The sequence below is a fragment of the Mustela erminea genome, chromosome X (assembly GCF_009829155.1).
Source record: "Mustela erminea isolate mMusErm1 chromosome X, mMusErm1.Pri, whole genome shotgun sequence".
Classification (NCBI taxonomy): domain Eukaryota; kingdom Metazoa; phylum Chordata; class Mammalia; order Carnivora; family Mustelidae; genus Mustela; species Mustela erminea.
The window spans coordinates 113,930,779-113,945,746 of NC_045635.1; the positions used below are offsets into that span (position 1 = coordinate 113,930,779).

Genomic DNA, 14,968 nt, shown 5'->3' on the forward strand with positions numbered 1-14,968 from the left:
TAGCATGCATGACCAAGAAATATTTGGAAAAAAGAAAGAATGCATGAGCACCAACAGGGGAAATAGCCAAGTCTTCTGTGGGGCTGTGGGGGGAGGGAAAAGAGGTAGCCGCAGACTGAGACAGCCAGTGAGTTTAGGAGTCTCAAGAGTTTGAAAGCAAGTCATCCAAGGGGTAAGGAAGACGCTGATAGAAGTGGCAGGTGATGAAAGAAATGCTGGCCTGGGAAGGGGAGCTCAGAAAGGCAGGTGACAGATAGCTCCGTAGTGGACAAAGGAAAATATAGAACAGACCGTTAGATCTGGCCAGGAGCTGGCCCCTGGGGACTTTGGGGCAGTTTCCAAAGAGTGCCGGGGAGAGAAAGCAGACTGCATGGTCCAGCCAAGGAGGAAGCGGGAGTGGGAGCAACCCGACAGATCTTACTCCCCTCTGAGCCATGACCAGCAGAACTCAGGAACAGGGTGTAATCAGGTTAAGCAAGGTCTTTTTGTCAAGATGCCAAGGTGATTAGGGCCCGCTTAAAGGCAAGAGGAAACAAATCTTTGGAAAGCGAGAAGTCAGACCAGCTATCCCCAAAACAAAGGTGGACTGCATCGCCATACTGCGGCCAATGCCAGGAAATATAAACATGGGGCAAAGTGTGCTAACAGTTGGTGTGGAGGGAGTGAAGGCCAGGAGGGCAGTGTTTGGAGGAACTTTTATCCGAGAGCTGTCTGGTAACCCCAGACATGAGGTAGAAAGGTCTGGAACAGGGGGAGTATGGTGAGGCATTAAAGTGAATTGATTTAGAGGCTTCTGGTGAATGAAAAGCAGATAAAGGGCAGAGACATGAAGAGGGAAGCGGAAACTATTTTCAAGAGCTAGTGAGTTCAAAAACATGAGAAAAGCCAAAAGAAGACAGGATGGTTAGTGCAGGTCATAGGGCTGCCATGAACAAAGCATCCTGTTACCTGGCCAGAGGCCTGGCGGCAAAAATGGGCCTGAGACTGGCAAGTAGGCAGGGAGAGGATTTGACTGAGGGAAGCAGAGAGTGAGCAGTGGCTCAAGGAAGAATCATTGCAGAAGGAAGCTCGAGTAGAACCACAGGGAAGCCGCAGGGTTTTTGGTTGGTTGGTTGGTTTTCTGGCAGGGTTGTTGGTTGATTGGTTGGTTGGTTTTCAGGCAGGGTGAGGATCATCAGCTCAAGGGCTTTTCCCAAAAAGGGCTCACTGGTGCCCAAACCCCAAAGGGACAGGGGGCTGTCCTGCTTCAGTGGATGGTGGCAGGCAGAGGCCGGTAACTCAGGCCTACGAAGACAACAAAAGAGGGGACAGCCAGTAATTTCTTTCAACAACCATTTGCTGAGCCTGTGCTCTGTACCTGTCATTGGTTATAGGCTCTGGCTGCTCCCCAGGACTTGACATTCCAGAAGGAGGCAAAGCCAAGGCACACATTAACCTATAACCTGAGTGGGCTGATGGTCCAGAGAGGAAAAAACAGGAGAAAGAGCTTGTGTGGCGGGATTTAGGGTTGATGTGTGCCAAAGAAATGCAATAAAGGTGTCTACGCAGGCTCAAACATGACACGGCAGTTATTTTCCTCCAGAGAGCAGGAAGAGAGGTTTCATGCTGAGGGCTAATCCACCTGGGGGGATTGTTTGTGAAGAGTTTGTATGTCATTAAAAAAAATATTTTATTTATTTTTTATTATTATGTTCAGTTAGCCAACATATAGTAAGTACATCATTAGTTTCTCATGCAGTGTTCAATGATTCATTATTTGCATATAATACCCAGTGCTCATCACATCACCTGTCCTCCTCAGTACCTGTCACCCGGGTACCCCATCCCCACGCCCACTTTGTATGTCATTTTGTAAGGTAATCTCTTGCCTGATGGTACAAGTAGGGTACACTCATTGTAGAAAAGTTGGGGGGAAAGCAAAAAGATTTTTTTGTGTCATCTCAAAATACCATTGGTGAACTGGGACATAGCTCTATCTGTCTATCTACCTACTTATTATATATAATATAATAATATAAATATAAATAATTATAAATAATATACATATTTATAATTAAATTTATTTATTATATTTATTACTATAGATAACTGTTTTCATATAGATACAAATGTATAAATAAGGAGTGTGATATGCCCCAATTAATAAATGCTATTTATATATTATATCAGTATATTATAAAATATATTAAAATGTATAATATAAAAGATATTATATATAGGATATAAATATATATATTTATATATACAAATATATTATATATAGGATATAAACTCCTAATAGGAAATCTTTTTATTTTTTTAACTTTTTATATTTTTTCTTTTTTAAAAATTTAAATTTAAATTCATTCAGATACAGTGTTCAGTGGTTCATCAGTTGCATATAACAGTGCTCATCACATCACATGCCCTCCTTAATACCCATCACCCAACTACCCTATCCGCCCACCCACCTCCCCCTTCTGTAACCCTCAGTTTGTTTTCCAGAGTCAAGTGTCTCTCATGGTTTGTCTCCGTCTCTGATTTCTTCCCATTCAAGTTTCCCTCCCTTCCCCTGTGATCCTCTGTGCTATTTCTTTCATTCCACATATGAGTGAAACCATATAACTGTCTTTCTCTGCTTGACTTATTTCACTCAGCATAATCTCCTCCAGTCCCATCCATGTCGATGCAAAAGTTAAGTATTCATTTCCGATGGCTGAGTAATATTCCATTGTGTATATGTACCTTGTCTTCTTTATCAATTCATCTGTTGAAAGGCATCTAGGCTCCTTCCACAGTTTGGCTATTGTGGACATTGCTGCTCTGAACGTTGGGGTGCATGTGTCCCTACTTTTCGCTACATTTGTATCTTTGGGGTAAATACCCAGTAGTGCAATCGCTGGGCCATAGGGTAGCTCTATTTTTGACTTCTTGAGTAACCTCCATACTGTTTTCCCATACTGTTGCATTCCCACCAACAGTGTAAGAGAATTCCCCTTTCTCCACATCCTCGCCAACATTTGTTGTTTCCTGTCTTGTTAATTTTAGCCATTCTAACTGGTATAAGGTGGTATCTGGCGAAACGTGGCATCATAGATAAGGAGTATGATATGCCTCAATTCACAAATGACATTTATATATTATATCAATTTATTATAAAATATATTAAGCTGTATAATACAAAATACATTATATATATGATATAAACTCCTAATAGGAAATATTGTTTTAAAATACTTATTATTTGCTTTAGAGAGAGAGAGAATGTGTGTATGTGAGTCAGGGAGGGACAGAGGGAGAGGGACAGAGAGTTTTGAGCAGACTCTCCACTGATCACAGACCCTGGCTCAGGGCTCTATCTCACCACGCTGAGAACATGAACTGAAATCAACAGTCGGATGGTCAGGCGCCCCCTTAGTGGAGAATCTTGTATTCTTCAACCAAAGCATAGTCTAAGCAACCAGTCAATCCCATGCATTGATTTCATGGGCTGAAAGTGGCATATTATTACTTGGAGTTGACTCTAACCAAAACTGTGAGCTAGGCGGTGTTTGTTTCTAGATAATAACCCCCCCATCTAATGTTAGGCAGAATTCATAGATGACCCCCAAGACCCTCCTTCTGACTGAGTTTAGAAGCAGATTCTTTCCCAGTCAAATCTCCAGATGAAAACCCAGCCTGGCCCACATCTTGATTGTGGTCTTTGAGATTGAGCAGAGATCCCTGAGTCATGGCCAGTGTCAGGTAATAAACACACATGTTGTTCGGAGCTGCTGACTCTGTGGAGATTTGTTACGATGCCCCAGCCGGTGCTGTGCTTTTAGTTCCCTGGCTCATGTAGACACTGCCCTTGTCCAACCATATTTGTGTCAGAATGGAAATGGAAACTTCTAGTGCCCTTTTCATCCTGATTTCCTCATTAATTCCCACTGGGGGTATCCCACCACACTGGCCTGAAATGCCCAAGCATATTACTATCACTGGCTGAATTTTGGTTCACACTATTCCTTCCGACCCAGAATCCAGCTCTTCTACCTCTGTGCCCCATCCATGAAACCTTCTGAACGTCTAGACCACTGGACCATTGTCTCTGTTGCACTTTTTACTTGCATTGCTTGTTTGTCCCTGGTTCAAATACTGCCACGTGGCTTCTTCTGAAATCTTATTTTTCTGAAAATGTTATTGAGTGTATACATAGGTATATGTATGTGTGTGTGTGTATGTGTGTGTACACACACTATATATACTACAAAGAACATATGAAATGGTAAGCTCGTGGAAGATCAAGGATTCCACGTTGTTTATAACACACTGCTGGGAATCACACCTCCAAATTTAAAAGTTGTGTTACGTCAAGTAGACAGCCAAGCGTGGTTGGCCCCTCCTGAGCCTCTCCACAGAGCCAGACCTGAGAATATTCATTTTAAAAAATATTTTATTTATTTATTTGACAGAGAGATAGAGCCAGAGAACACAAGCGGGGGTTGGGGGTGGATGGCAGAGGGAGAGGGAGAAGCAGGCTCCCCTCCTTGCTGAGCAGGGAGCCCATTGCGGGGCTCAATCCCAGGACCCTGGGATCCTGACCTGAGTCACAGGGAGACACTTAACCATTTGAGCCACCCAAGCACCCTTATCTTATTTTAAAAAAGATTTTTATTTATTTATTTGAGAAAGAGTGAGCACACAAGCAGGGGGGAGAGGCAGAGGGAGAGGGAGAAACAGACTCCCCACCTAGCAGAGAGCCCAGTGCAGGGGGGGGGGGCTGGGTCCCAGGACCCTGAGATCATGACCTGAGCCAAAGGAAGATGCTTAACTGACCGATCCCCCCAGGCGCCCCATCCCCTTTTAAAAGAAAATATTCCTCATTGTTGCCCTAATTCCAGCAAGCTGCACTTTCCCTTATTGAAAATCGAATATAATGCCATCTACCATAATTGTTTCAAAGATTAAATAAAGCTAATGTAGGTACCTGGCACTTCATAGGTGCTCAATAAACGTGAACTGAATCACAATGTAGGTTGGCAAACCTCCCATGTGTAAAAGCTGTGCAGACGCAAGCATGGGTGGAATTATCACTGGCAGGGCAATACTTAAAAAAACTCCGTGAAACCGAAGAAGCTTGCGCATTCAAAAGGCCGGTTTAGGTAACTGTGTTTAAGCTTTAGTTTTCTTTCTGAGTGGATATACGTGGAACGCAAGGCCAGCAACCGCCTTACAAATACGGATCAAGAGTGGGGAGGCATTGGAAGGAATGCGAGTAGGACTTGCCAGGAAAGAAGTTTGTGCTTCTGAAATGTTTTGGTCTTAGCCACTGGCAGGATTGATCGATTGCAGTTAGAGCGTCTTCTGGGCAGCCTGTCCAAGCATCTGCTTCTGTAGTGCTGAGCAACTGTTGCTCAAATTCACTCTCCCTTTCGAATCGTCATCTGTTGAAGAGCCAGCGAAAATCCCTTCAAACCACCCAAGTATCCTGACAGCTTTCAAGTCCTTTAAAGGAGGGTCCTTAACATTTCCCCCTTTACCCCCTGCCTGGGTTCAAACTTCAACTCCCAGGGTTCGCCCAAGTCCCTCCCCTTGCCCTGTCATCTAATGAATATGCAAATACCACATAATTGGCAGCCAATGGCGTGGGTTCTGGTCACATGGTGCCCATGGTAGGTGAGCGGACAGAAGTTGTGTGTGGGTGAACAGAGACAGCTCTCAGTCTGGGGCGAGCGCTTGAGTGAGCGTGGACGGATGCTTGGGCAGTAGTCCCTGCGGCGGCGGCGGCAGTAGTGGTGGCAGGGGAGGGGAAGGGGGAGGGCCCCGAGGGCTACACACGCTCACACTTTCAAGTTCCCTTGGAGGGAGAGGAGGTGGGGCTGCAGAAAGAGGAGGCCAGGAGCAGTTCCATCCGTCCCGTCCCGTCTCCCCCTTTTCCTCTTGCTCCCTGCACCCTGGCTCTGCTAGAGTTGAGGGTTCGGGTGGTAGTCCGCGGCAGTGAGGGCAAGAGGGTCAGGAGAGTGGGCAGCGGAGCCAGGGGTGCGGGGGAAGATGCCCATCCTGCTGTTCCTCATAGACACGTCCGCCTCTATGAACCAGCGCACTGACTTGGGCACCTCCTATTTGGACATTGCCAAGGGCGCTGTGGAGTTATTCTTGAAGGTAAAGGGAGGGGAGGGGAGAGCTGGGGAGAGCTCCTGAGGGATGGGGGTGGTGGTGGAGCTAGGTGCTTCTGTAACGTTCGTATCGCCCCCTCCTCCCTCCTTCCCTTCGCGGCCCCCTCCGTCATCCCTCGTCACGCAGCTGCGCGCCCGGGACCCGGCCAGCCGCGGAGACAGGTACATGCTGGTCACCTACGACGAACCTCCGTACTGCATCAAGGTAAAGGGGCCATCGAGGGCGTGGGCGGGCGGGAAGTGGGAGCCAGGCGCCCGGGGCTGCCGCCCCCTGCCCCCGCCCGAGGCGGTGCTGCGGTGCCCGGCGGGGCGCGCGGGCCGGGCGGGGGCGCGCGGAGGGCTGGCGGAGCAGCGGCGGCGCCCGGGGCCGGGGCTGGGGGACGCGGGAGGGGCGGCCGCAGGGCAAACGGCTGGAGGGGGGGGGCCGCCGAGCCGGTGGCGGCGCCGACTGCAGCGGCCTCGGAACATGGCGGACATTTTGCTTTTGTATGAGCCAGAGAGGGAGACTGAGGGCGCTGCTGAGATGGAAGGGAGGGAGGGGAGGGAGGGGAGGGGAAGGAGGGCTCGAGACCCGGAGGGAGGCCGCGGGGTGGGCCCGCCCCCTCGGGGCGCACCGGGCGCGGCGGCGGCGGCGGCGGCGGCGGTGGCGGCGGTGGCGGCGGCCGACGGGCCGGGCGGGCCGAGCGACTCCGCCCAGAGGTGCTGCGGGCCAGGCGCGCGGGCTCTCCCGGCGCCGGCTCCTCCTCTGGCCCTGCCTCCTCCTCCTCCCCTCCTCCCCTCCCCTCTCCTCCCGCACCGCGCCTCCCGCTCTTCCTCCTGCTGCCCTCCCCTTCCTGCTGAGAGCGTGGCAGAGCCAGCCACCGGCCCTCGGATAGGAGACGGAGCCTGTGCATGTCTGTGGACTCTACCCCACCCCGCCCGATGGCCGATCTGCCCGCGGAGCGAGTCTCCCCAGCCCCAGACCCGGAGAAACTTATCTTTTCAATCGCCCCCCCCCCCGCCCCCGGGATCGGTCCGCTCCCGCCCGCCTGTAGGCACCTCTGCTACTGTTAGTGTTTCTTTGCGGACTCCACCGGAGCCTGGACGGGCCGGGGCGGAGACGTGCTGATCGGAACTCACAGGGGGCCCGAGCTTTTTAGGGACCTGGCCTACCTATTCACATCCTAAATTAGGTTGCTGTTAGCCACGGAGAGGTTTGTCCCGGGCAAAGAAAAGAGGGAAGGGGTGGAGAGGACTCGACTGCGCGAGGCTGCAGTAGCCAAATTCGATTATTTGATCCACGGCATTCTGACCTACAGGCGAAAAGTAGGGAGGATTTAACCTCCGTGGGGTGGTTAATTTATGTTCCGAATAGAGAGCAGATAAAGAACTGCCTTGCCTGCAGTGGCCCGATAAACTAGAACGCAGACTTTGAAATCAACCTGCATAAGACTCCTGCTTGCATGTTGAAATTTCAAAAATGTATTATTACCATAATCCTTGACGTCTTTTGCTAGACGCCTCCTTTCTCAGAATTATCTTTGTAGTGCTGGAGAGCAGCAGTCTTATGTGTTGTAATCCGTTTTCAGGCGAGGGAAGTGTTTAAAAGAACGGAACCTACCAAACCGAGTAGTTGGCCAGAGAGTGTGCCTTCAGAAATAAAACCAAAGGGAGGCTTTAATCTTGTTAACTCCTAGTTTGGGTTAACAGTTCGATTAGTGGGTTCCCTCCAAACTCTTCTGGTTTGGAAGCTTTGTTTTCAGTTTTCCATTTACCTATATTAAAAACTGCAGCGAGTAGACAGTCACTTTCAAAATGCCATAAGCTTTTAAAAAATGTCAGTTTCCCAAAAGGGTGTGACCATTTTTCTTCCATAGAGAAAAGCAGATGTTTGTCCGTCCTAAGTCTGAAAGTCTACACCCTTTGAGTACTAATGCAGATAAGAACCCATCGTCTGTAGTGTGGCCATTGGAAATTCTCCTTAATTTGAAGTAGTAAAAAGTATAAGCCACAAAGCAGTGTGGCTTTTTTTTTTCCTTGAAAGGATAACTTATTGAACGTTTTTGCTCTAGAAACATTTCATGACAATATTTACAGAATCTTTGAAAAGGAAAAGGAAAGTCTCACCCCTACCCCCTTAACAACCATCATGCATCTTAACCACCGTATACATATTACTTTCTGTTCTTACTTTCCCCACCTATTTTGTCCCATGAATTATTCCGGCTTGCCACATAGTCTTCATACTTAAAATTTTTAGCGGCTGCGTAACTTATCCATGGTATTTTGGAGGCTCCAGATAGTTCTGGGAACAGAGGGGAAAAGTTGGATCTTGTTTTTAGTGGAAGTTTCATCTCTTAGCTCATTTTATCCTGCCATTTTATAGATCACATTTTTTCCCCTTATGGAAAAAAAAAAGTCCTTCCAAGTTAAATTTGATCCTGTTTTCTCCCGTAGGTCAGGTATGGGAAGGCACTTTGTGTAATGCTTTTAATTACCCATCATTAGTTGCCTTCTTATTTAGGCTTGATGCTTTTCCAAGGTTCGCTCAGGTTTTTCATTTTCATCTCACATGATAACTCCATGTGCTAGAAAATGGCTCATGGTTAATGATCTCACAGATGTTTCTGTCACGTTGCTGTGTGTACCTGAATCACTAAAGAAAGGCATCTTTGGTAGCATTTTCTTTTTCTGAATCTCCTTAGCCACTCCCTCCTGCCTTTCCCCCACCCCTCAGCATGTGGTAACTATTTGTTCTTTGGCTTTTAGGATCTAGGCATTTGGGAAGGCCTGAAATTTTAGAACATCTGGTGAATTTTTCTTAAAATTTAGTTGAGTCTTTCATTAGCTAATAGCTGGGAGCCAGAAAGGTCTGTTTTCTGTCACACAGATTACCAAAAGGTTCTTTGATTGTCAGCGGGCATCTGAGTTCCTACTCACAGCCTCACTCTTCATTAAGAGCCTGGGCCACCGTCAGCCAAGGGATGTTCCATTATAGGGTTTTATCGGTAGCTGATTTTTCTGCAGAACACTGTGTACTGGTATTTCCCAGTCGCTTTACAGTTGGAGGATCATTGATTATCTCTTCTCAAAATAACCGCTTATTTCTCAGGTGTTGGTTATATACAGCTCCAAACACTGCAGAGAGAATTTTTTTTTCTACCATAAGATTCAGTTCTTTTGGAGGTGTAACAGGCAGGAGTTGTGCATTTGGTTGGGAGGTTTTTTTTCCTAATAGGCGTGGAACTATTCCCAGTATATCCACTTACAGGCTCTGACAGTAAATCTTGTGAAAAGTTACAGTGGCTCGCATTTTCCCCCCATGTATACTGTTGAGTACATGAATATAGTGTTTCACCTGGGACTCAGTAGCTTCTTACTGCACATCCCCTAGAATGGCTGTGTGCTCTTTTTTAAAAATTAGTCATACCTGTTACTTGCAGTTGGCTGGCAGGGATGGAATGAGGTTTGATTGGGGGACTGCATAAAAAGCATATGGAATGTAAGCATTTTGTGCTACATCTGTTTCGAGCACTGCTTTGTCGACAAGTTTAATACACAGTGTCACGAGTGTTAACACTACTTTTATAAAACGGTATCTTTAGTGTACACAGCTAGGATGAAAATCCCCATTTAATATTTGACGTTTCTAGTGTAATCATATAAGACTAATACATGGTTTTTAAAAAGTGGGGCTTGTTTTGCTTACTGGTTCTTAATAGTTTTGGCTGAGGTTCTGCTGTCTTGTATGTTTTGTTTTGCTATGAATCATAATTTCCTTTTATTCAGTGAAGAAAGTTGAGCCATGAGACTAGGGGATATAATACATATTCAGAATAGTTTGATGTTTGAAACTACTTTCTTAAAATGATTTCTTTTTTGTTGAAGGAAATGCTTTTTGAACATCAGACTGAGTCACTTTTCTAGAAATAGCTGAAACACATGTATAAATAGTGGGCAGAAGTTGTTTGTTTGTTTTGTTTTTTTTATAAGTAGGAAGACATGTTTCAAAGAACTATCCCAAGTCTGTAATCTGAAAACACAGAGCACTTGAAAAAGTGAAATTTCCCCTTGAGTGTTGCTTTTTCACATCCTGTAGCTAGTTTTGTTCCCTGGTATCTGCATGCCCGAGTCCACATGTGTCAGCAAAGGCAGCAGTTTGGCTTACAGATTTAGGAAGTAAAATTAATGCTTTTTAAATGATCTGTGTTCCAAACATGTGTTGGTATTTTAACATCCCTTTTTCCTATGCCTGCCCCCTCCCCCACCCACTATATGTGATGGGCCTTATTTGGACAAAAGAGTGACTTAGAGGGGAGCCTTTCACTGTGGTTGGAAGCTAAGAAAGTACTTTTGGGTGAACTGGTAGCAACAGGGCCTGTGAGAGCAACCTGAGACAAGAAGGTGCACTCGAATCTCAAAATGCCACGAAGGGGGTGCACCAACTTCTATGATCAACTGTGTCTCCCCGGACCTTGCTTCCTTTTCAGCTTTCATTGGCCATTGCAAGCATGTGGTGGTGGGCATTTTGAAATAAGGGGAGAGGAGCTTTTCACAAAATGAAAAGGCAACCTTCTGAATGGGGAGAAAATATTTGCAAATCATATATTGAGATAAGGCATTAGTGTCCATCATCTATAAAGAACTCATCCAACTCAATAGCAAAAAAGCAATCATCTGAGTTAAAAATGGGCAGAGGAGGGGCACGTGGGTGGCTCAAGTTAGTTAAGTGTCTGCCTTTGGCTTAAGTCATCATCCCAGGGTCCCATAGTATCAGGCTTCTGGCTCAGTGGTGGCCTGCTTCTTCCCTCTGCTGCTCCTCCTGCTTGTGCTCTCTTGTCCTCTTCCTCTGTCAATTAATAAATAAAATCCTTAAAAAATGGGCAGAGGATCTGAATTGATGTTTCTCCAAAGAAGACATCCAGATGGCCAACAGGTACACGAAAAGATGCTCAATATCCTTCAGCATCAGGGAAATGCAAATCAAAACCACAGTGAGGTATCACCTCCCATGTGTTAATGACTGTTATCAAAAAGACAAAAGATAACAAGTGTTGGCCGGGATGTGGAGCAAAGGGAACCTTGTGCGCTGTGGGTGGGAATGCAGACTGGTGCGGCCGCTCCGGAAAACAGTATGGAGGTTCTTCAAGAAATTAAAAATAGAAATACCCTATGATCTGCTTCTGGGTATTTATCTGTAGACAATAAAAACAATGACTCAAAAGACACCTGCACTCCCAGTCCCCTAGGTTTATTGCAGCATTTTTTATAATAACTGAAGAAATGGAAGTAGCCTAAGTGTCCCTCATGTATTATTCAGCTATACAAAAGAAGGAAATCATGCCATTTGCAAGACATGGATTATGTTCAGTGAAATAAGTCAGGCAGAGGAAGACAAATACCCTGTGATCTCACTAACATGTGGAAGCCAAAACAAACAAACAAACAAACAAAAACCAAGCTCATAGATACAGAAAACAGATCAGTGGTTGTCAGAGGTGGGAGTTGGGAGGTGGGCAAAATGGGTGAAGGGGTCAAAAGGTACGGACTTCTGGTTATAAAATAAATAAGTCATGGGGATGTAATATATGGCATGGTGATTATAGTTAATAATACTGTATTGCACATTTGAAAGTTGTTTAGAGAGTAAATCTTGAAAGTTCTTACCAAAAGAAAAAAGAAAATTTTGTAACTGTGTATGGTGATGGGTGTTAACCAGAATTATTGTGATGATCATTTCGTAGTATATACAAATATGAAATCAATACGTTGTATACCTGAAACTAATATAATTATATATCAGTTATATATACATACGTGTGAAGTAAATGCTTACAGACTTTTGTCCAACCTATGAATTAAATGTAGTTTACTGGAAAGAATTTCTCTTTTTAAAAAGATTTTATATATTTCTCAGAGAGAGTGTACGCACACGAGCGGGGTGGGGGGCAGAGGGAAAGGGACGAACCGACTCCCCACTGAGTGGGGAGCCACTCAGCTGGTCTCCCTACTTCTGGTCTTGCTCCCTACCGATTTCTCCCCCTCCTTGCCACTAAATTGGTCATTCTCAAAATAAAAATAAAATAAAGTCATCCCCCTACTAAAATCCTTCAGTGGCTCCCCAGTACATTTCGGAGTAGAATCTGGACTTCTCCAAGGCCTTCATGATCTGGCTTAAATTCCTAGCTGTGCCTTCTCCTGGACCTCAGGCTCCAGCCACAGTGACAAAGTAGGCCGGCTGTCTTCTCCAGACTCACTCTGCCTCTTGTTGTTCCCTCTGCCTGGGACAAACTTGGCCTGACATTCTGTACACTCTTGGTCTTCATTCTGTATTCTCCAGAGTCACCCTGCCCCTCTGCCCCACGTCTACTCCAAAGGGCGTAACAGCTTCCACTGTGGTCCCCCAACACTGTGCAGACCTCCACTGTGGCAATCAGCATGTCATATGGTGATTCTCAGTGCTCACGCTGGCTTCGCTAATGTGAGCTCCTTAAGGCCCCATATTTGAACTTCTTTCTCTCTGTGCCCCGAGCTCCGCAGGGAGTGCCTAGATTTTGGCAGGTACTCAAGAAATGGGAGAAAGAGACTTCAAGTAGTACATAAGTGAGACAGCTCCCCAGTCCCCACTCCGGTTTCTGCTACTCTTCCTAAAGAGAGTGATCTCTATTAACGGTTTGACGTGTTTATTGTTGATTACAGCTAGTGTTTTCACTTAGGTTCAGGTTTATAATTTGGGAGAATTGTGTCTTTGACAAGACCGATGTATGTGCATCCTCGTTTCTTTTGTTGGTTGGAGTATAACTTATATCCTGAGATACATCAATCTTAACGACCAGATACAGTTTTAAACCTTTCTCCGTTCGTGTAACCACCGCCCCAGGCCCAGCTACAGAACGTTTCCATCACCCCCCGAAGAAGCTTCTTGCTGCTTCCTGCAGTCCCTTCCTCCCCTGCAGGTAACGGTGGTCTGACTTTTATCACCACTGGGGTCATAGGATCAAAATGGTGCTTCCAAAAGAGAAGTCAGACAGTGGATTGCTAGCACTGTCTAGGGGCCTGTGATCTAGCCCTGAAAGATCTGGCCGGGGGAAGGGGTGGCAGAAGGGGAAAAGTCATGGTCCTAAGTCATCAAGAGTCATGAGGATGGTCCTTGGAAAAAAGGTGACTGGAGAATGTGAATGAGGGATGGGGTGGGTCAAGAACAGTGGCCTCTTAGCCAACAGCTTGGAGGTGAGGGGGGCGGGTAGGCAAGCTATGGCGAGAATCAGTTTCTCCAGTCAGGATTGTAACGAGCTGTGACTGGATCCCGAAGGGGCTCTGAATCCTCCAAGCTAGAGTGTGTACATTTTTCCTGGGATGAAGAAACAGAAGACAGTTGAAGAGCAATGGCGCCGGGTTTGTCTGTGTGCTTATTTGGTGATTATTCCAAATAATCCCCTGGGGGGGAGGGAACCCAGGAGCTGTGGGAGAAATTGCCTCGTTTTGCATTAGTGCTGACCACTTGAGAGCTCGCGGCCTTGAGGTTGGGGTTGGGGTGGGAGGGACGGCAGAAGGGCAGGGCACATGGAGGGAAAGGGCAAATCCTGTCCTCCTCAGCCTGCTGGTGCTTCAGGAAGAGAATTAGAACCGTTTCTGGGGCAGAGCTCTTCGTTTCCCAGAGTGCGCAGACATGGCTGCTTCCCAGAGAAGGGCAGGATTCAAGGACCCTCCCTATGGGGGACCCTCTGTATAACCGGTCTGAAGACAGGACCCAGCTGATTTAAGTCCTTCAGTGAAAACCTCTTTGTAAACATGGCCTCCCGTTCCCTTTTGCAGAGAGCATAAATGAGAGATCCAGGCAGTCCCTTTGTGTGTGTTCTGGAAGGTCAGAACACACTCTCTCCAGGATACAATGTTCTAAAGGGTGATTAGGTTCCCAGATCTTCCTTCTCAGGAAAGCCTTTTTAACCCTTAATGTTGCTTAACCAGGGAGCTATTGTGTTTGTTATTGTTTCTATGGGGAAATGGATTTGGGTTTCCAGGGCGGTTTTGTTAAAAACACATCCTTCCCCTCTTCCTCACAACTCCTGGTGGCTAGTGGTCCAGGGTAGGGGTGGGGACACTCTCAGGGCTCCAGTAAGGAGGGTGAAGGACTGAGGTGGCAGTGAGGGTAGGCATAGCTTTTCAAACATACCATTCATGTTTATTATTTTTTAGTCTTTTTAATTCATTTATTACACACACACACACACACACACACACACATTTTAGAGAGGGAGGGAGAGGAGAGACGGAGGGAGAGGGAGAGAGAGAACCTTGAGCAGTCTCCATGCCCAACCGGGGCTCGATCTCATGACCCTGAGATCCTGACTTGAGCTGAAATGAGGAGTCGGACGTTTAACCAACTGAGCCCTCCAGGTGCCCCACCATTAACATTTTAGATCGGCCATATTTACACATTCAGTACAGTACCCTCTGGGCACGTGTGGCAGTCGAGCCCTTGAACGGTGGCTAGTCTGAATCAACATGTGCTGTAAGTGTAAATTAAATACTTGGTTTTGAAGACTCAGTACAAAGATATATAAAATATCTCATTCATAATTTTTGGGTCGATTATAAGTTTAAGCAATCATACTCTTCGTATATTGGGTTAAGTAAAATATACTATCACTTTCACCTATTTCTGTTTTTTTTTTTAAATTTGGCTACTTAAAAATATAAAAGGACATATGTGGCTTGACTATATTTCTGTTAGCAGTGTTAGTGTATATTCTTTCTTAAGATATTTATGACGTTCATGTCCTAGAAACTATTTGCTAAGGAGGCTCTTTTCTCTTGAAGTTTTGTTTAAAATTAACACCATAATGGACTCA

The 14,968-nt window shown here is 46.1% G+C and overlaps 1 protein-coding gene across 9 annotated transcripts in view; it reads left to right on the forward strand.

The window, feature by feature from the left end:
• The first annotated feature begins 5,614 nt into the window (after positions 1 to 5,614).
• INTS6L (integrator complex subunit 6 like) overlaps positions 5,615 to 14,968 on the forward strand; it is a 53,454-nt gene continuing 44,100 nt past the window's right edge. For 4 of the 9 annotated variants that reach the window (XM_032330201.1, XM_032330205.1, XM_032330204.1 and 1 more), the window contains exons 1-2: positions 5,647 to 6,123; positions 6,265 to 6,342. In XM_032330201.1, coding sequence (XP_032186092.1) covers positions 6,013 to 6,123; positions 6,265 to 6,342 — 189 coding nt within the window. In that variant the 5' untranslated portion in view covers positions 5,647 to 6,012. The other 5 variants (XR_004282474.1, XR_004282473.1, XM_032330207.1 and 2 more) reach the window with 3 other exon arrangements.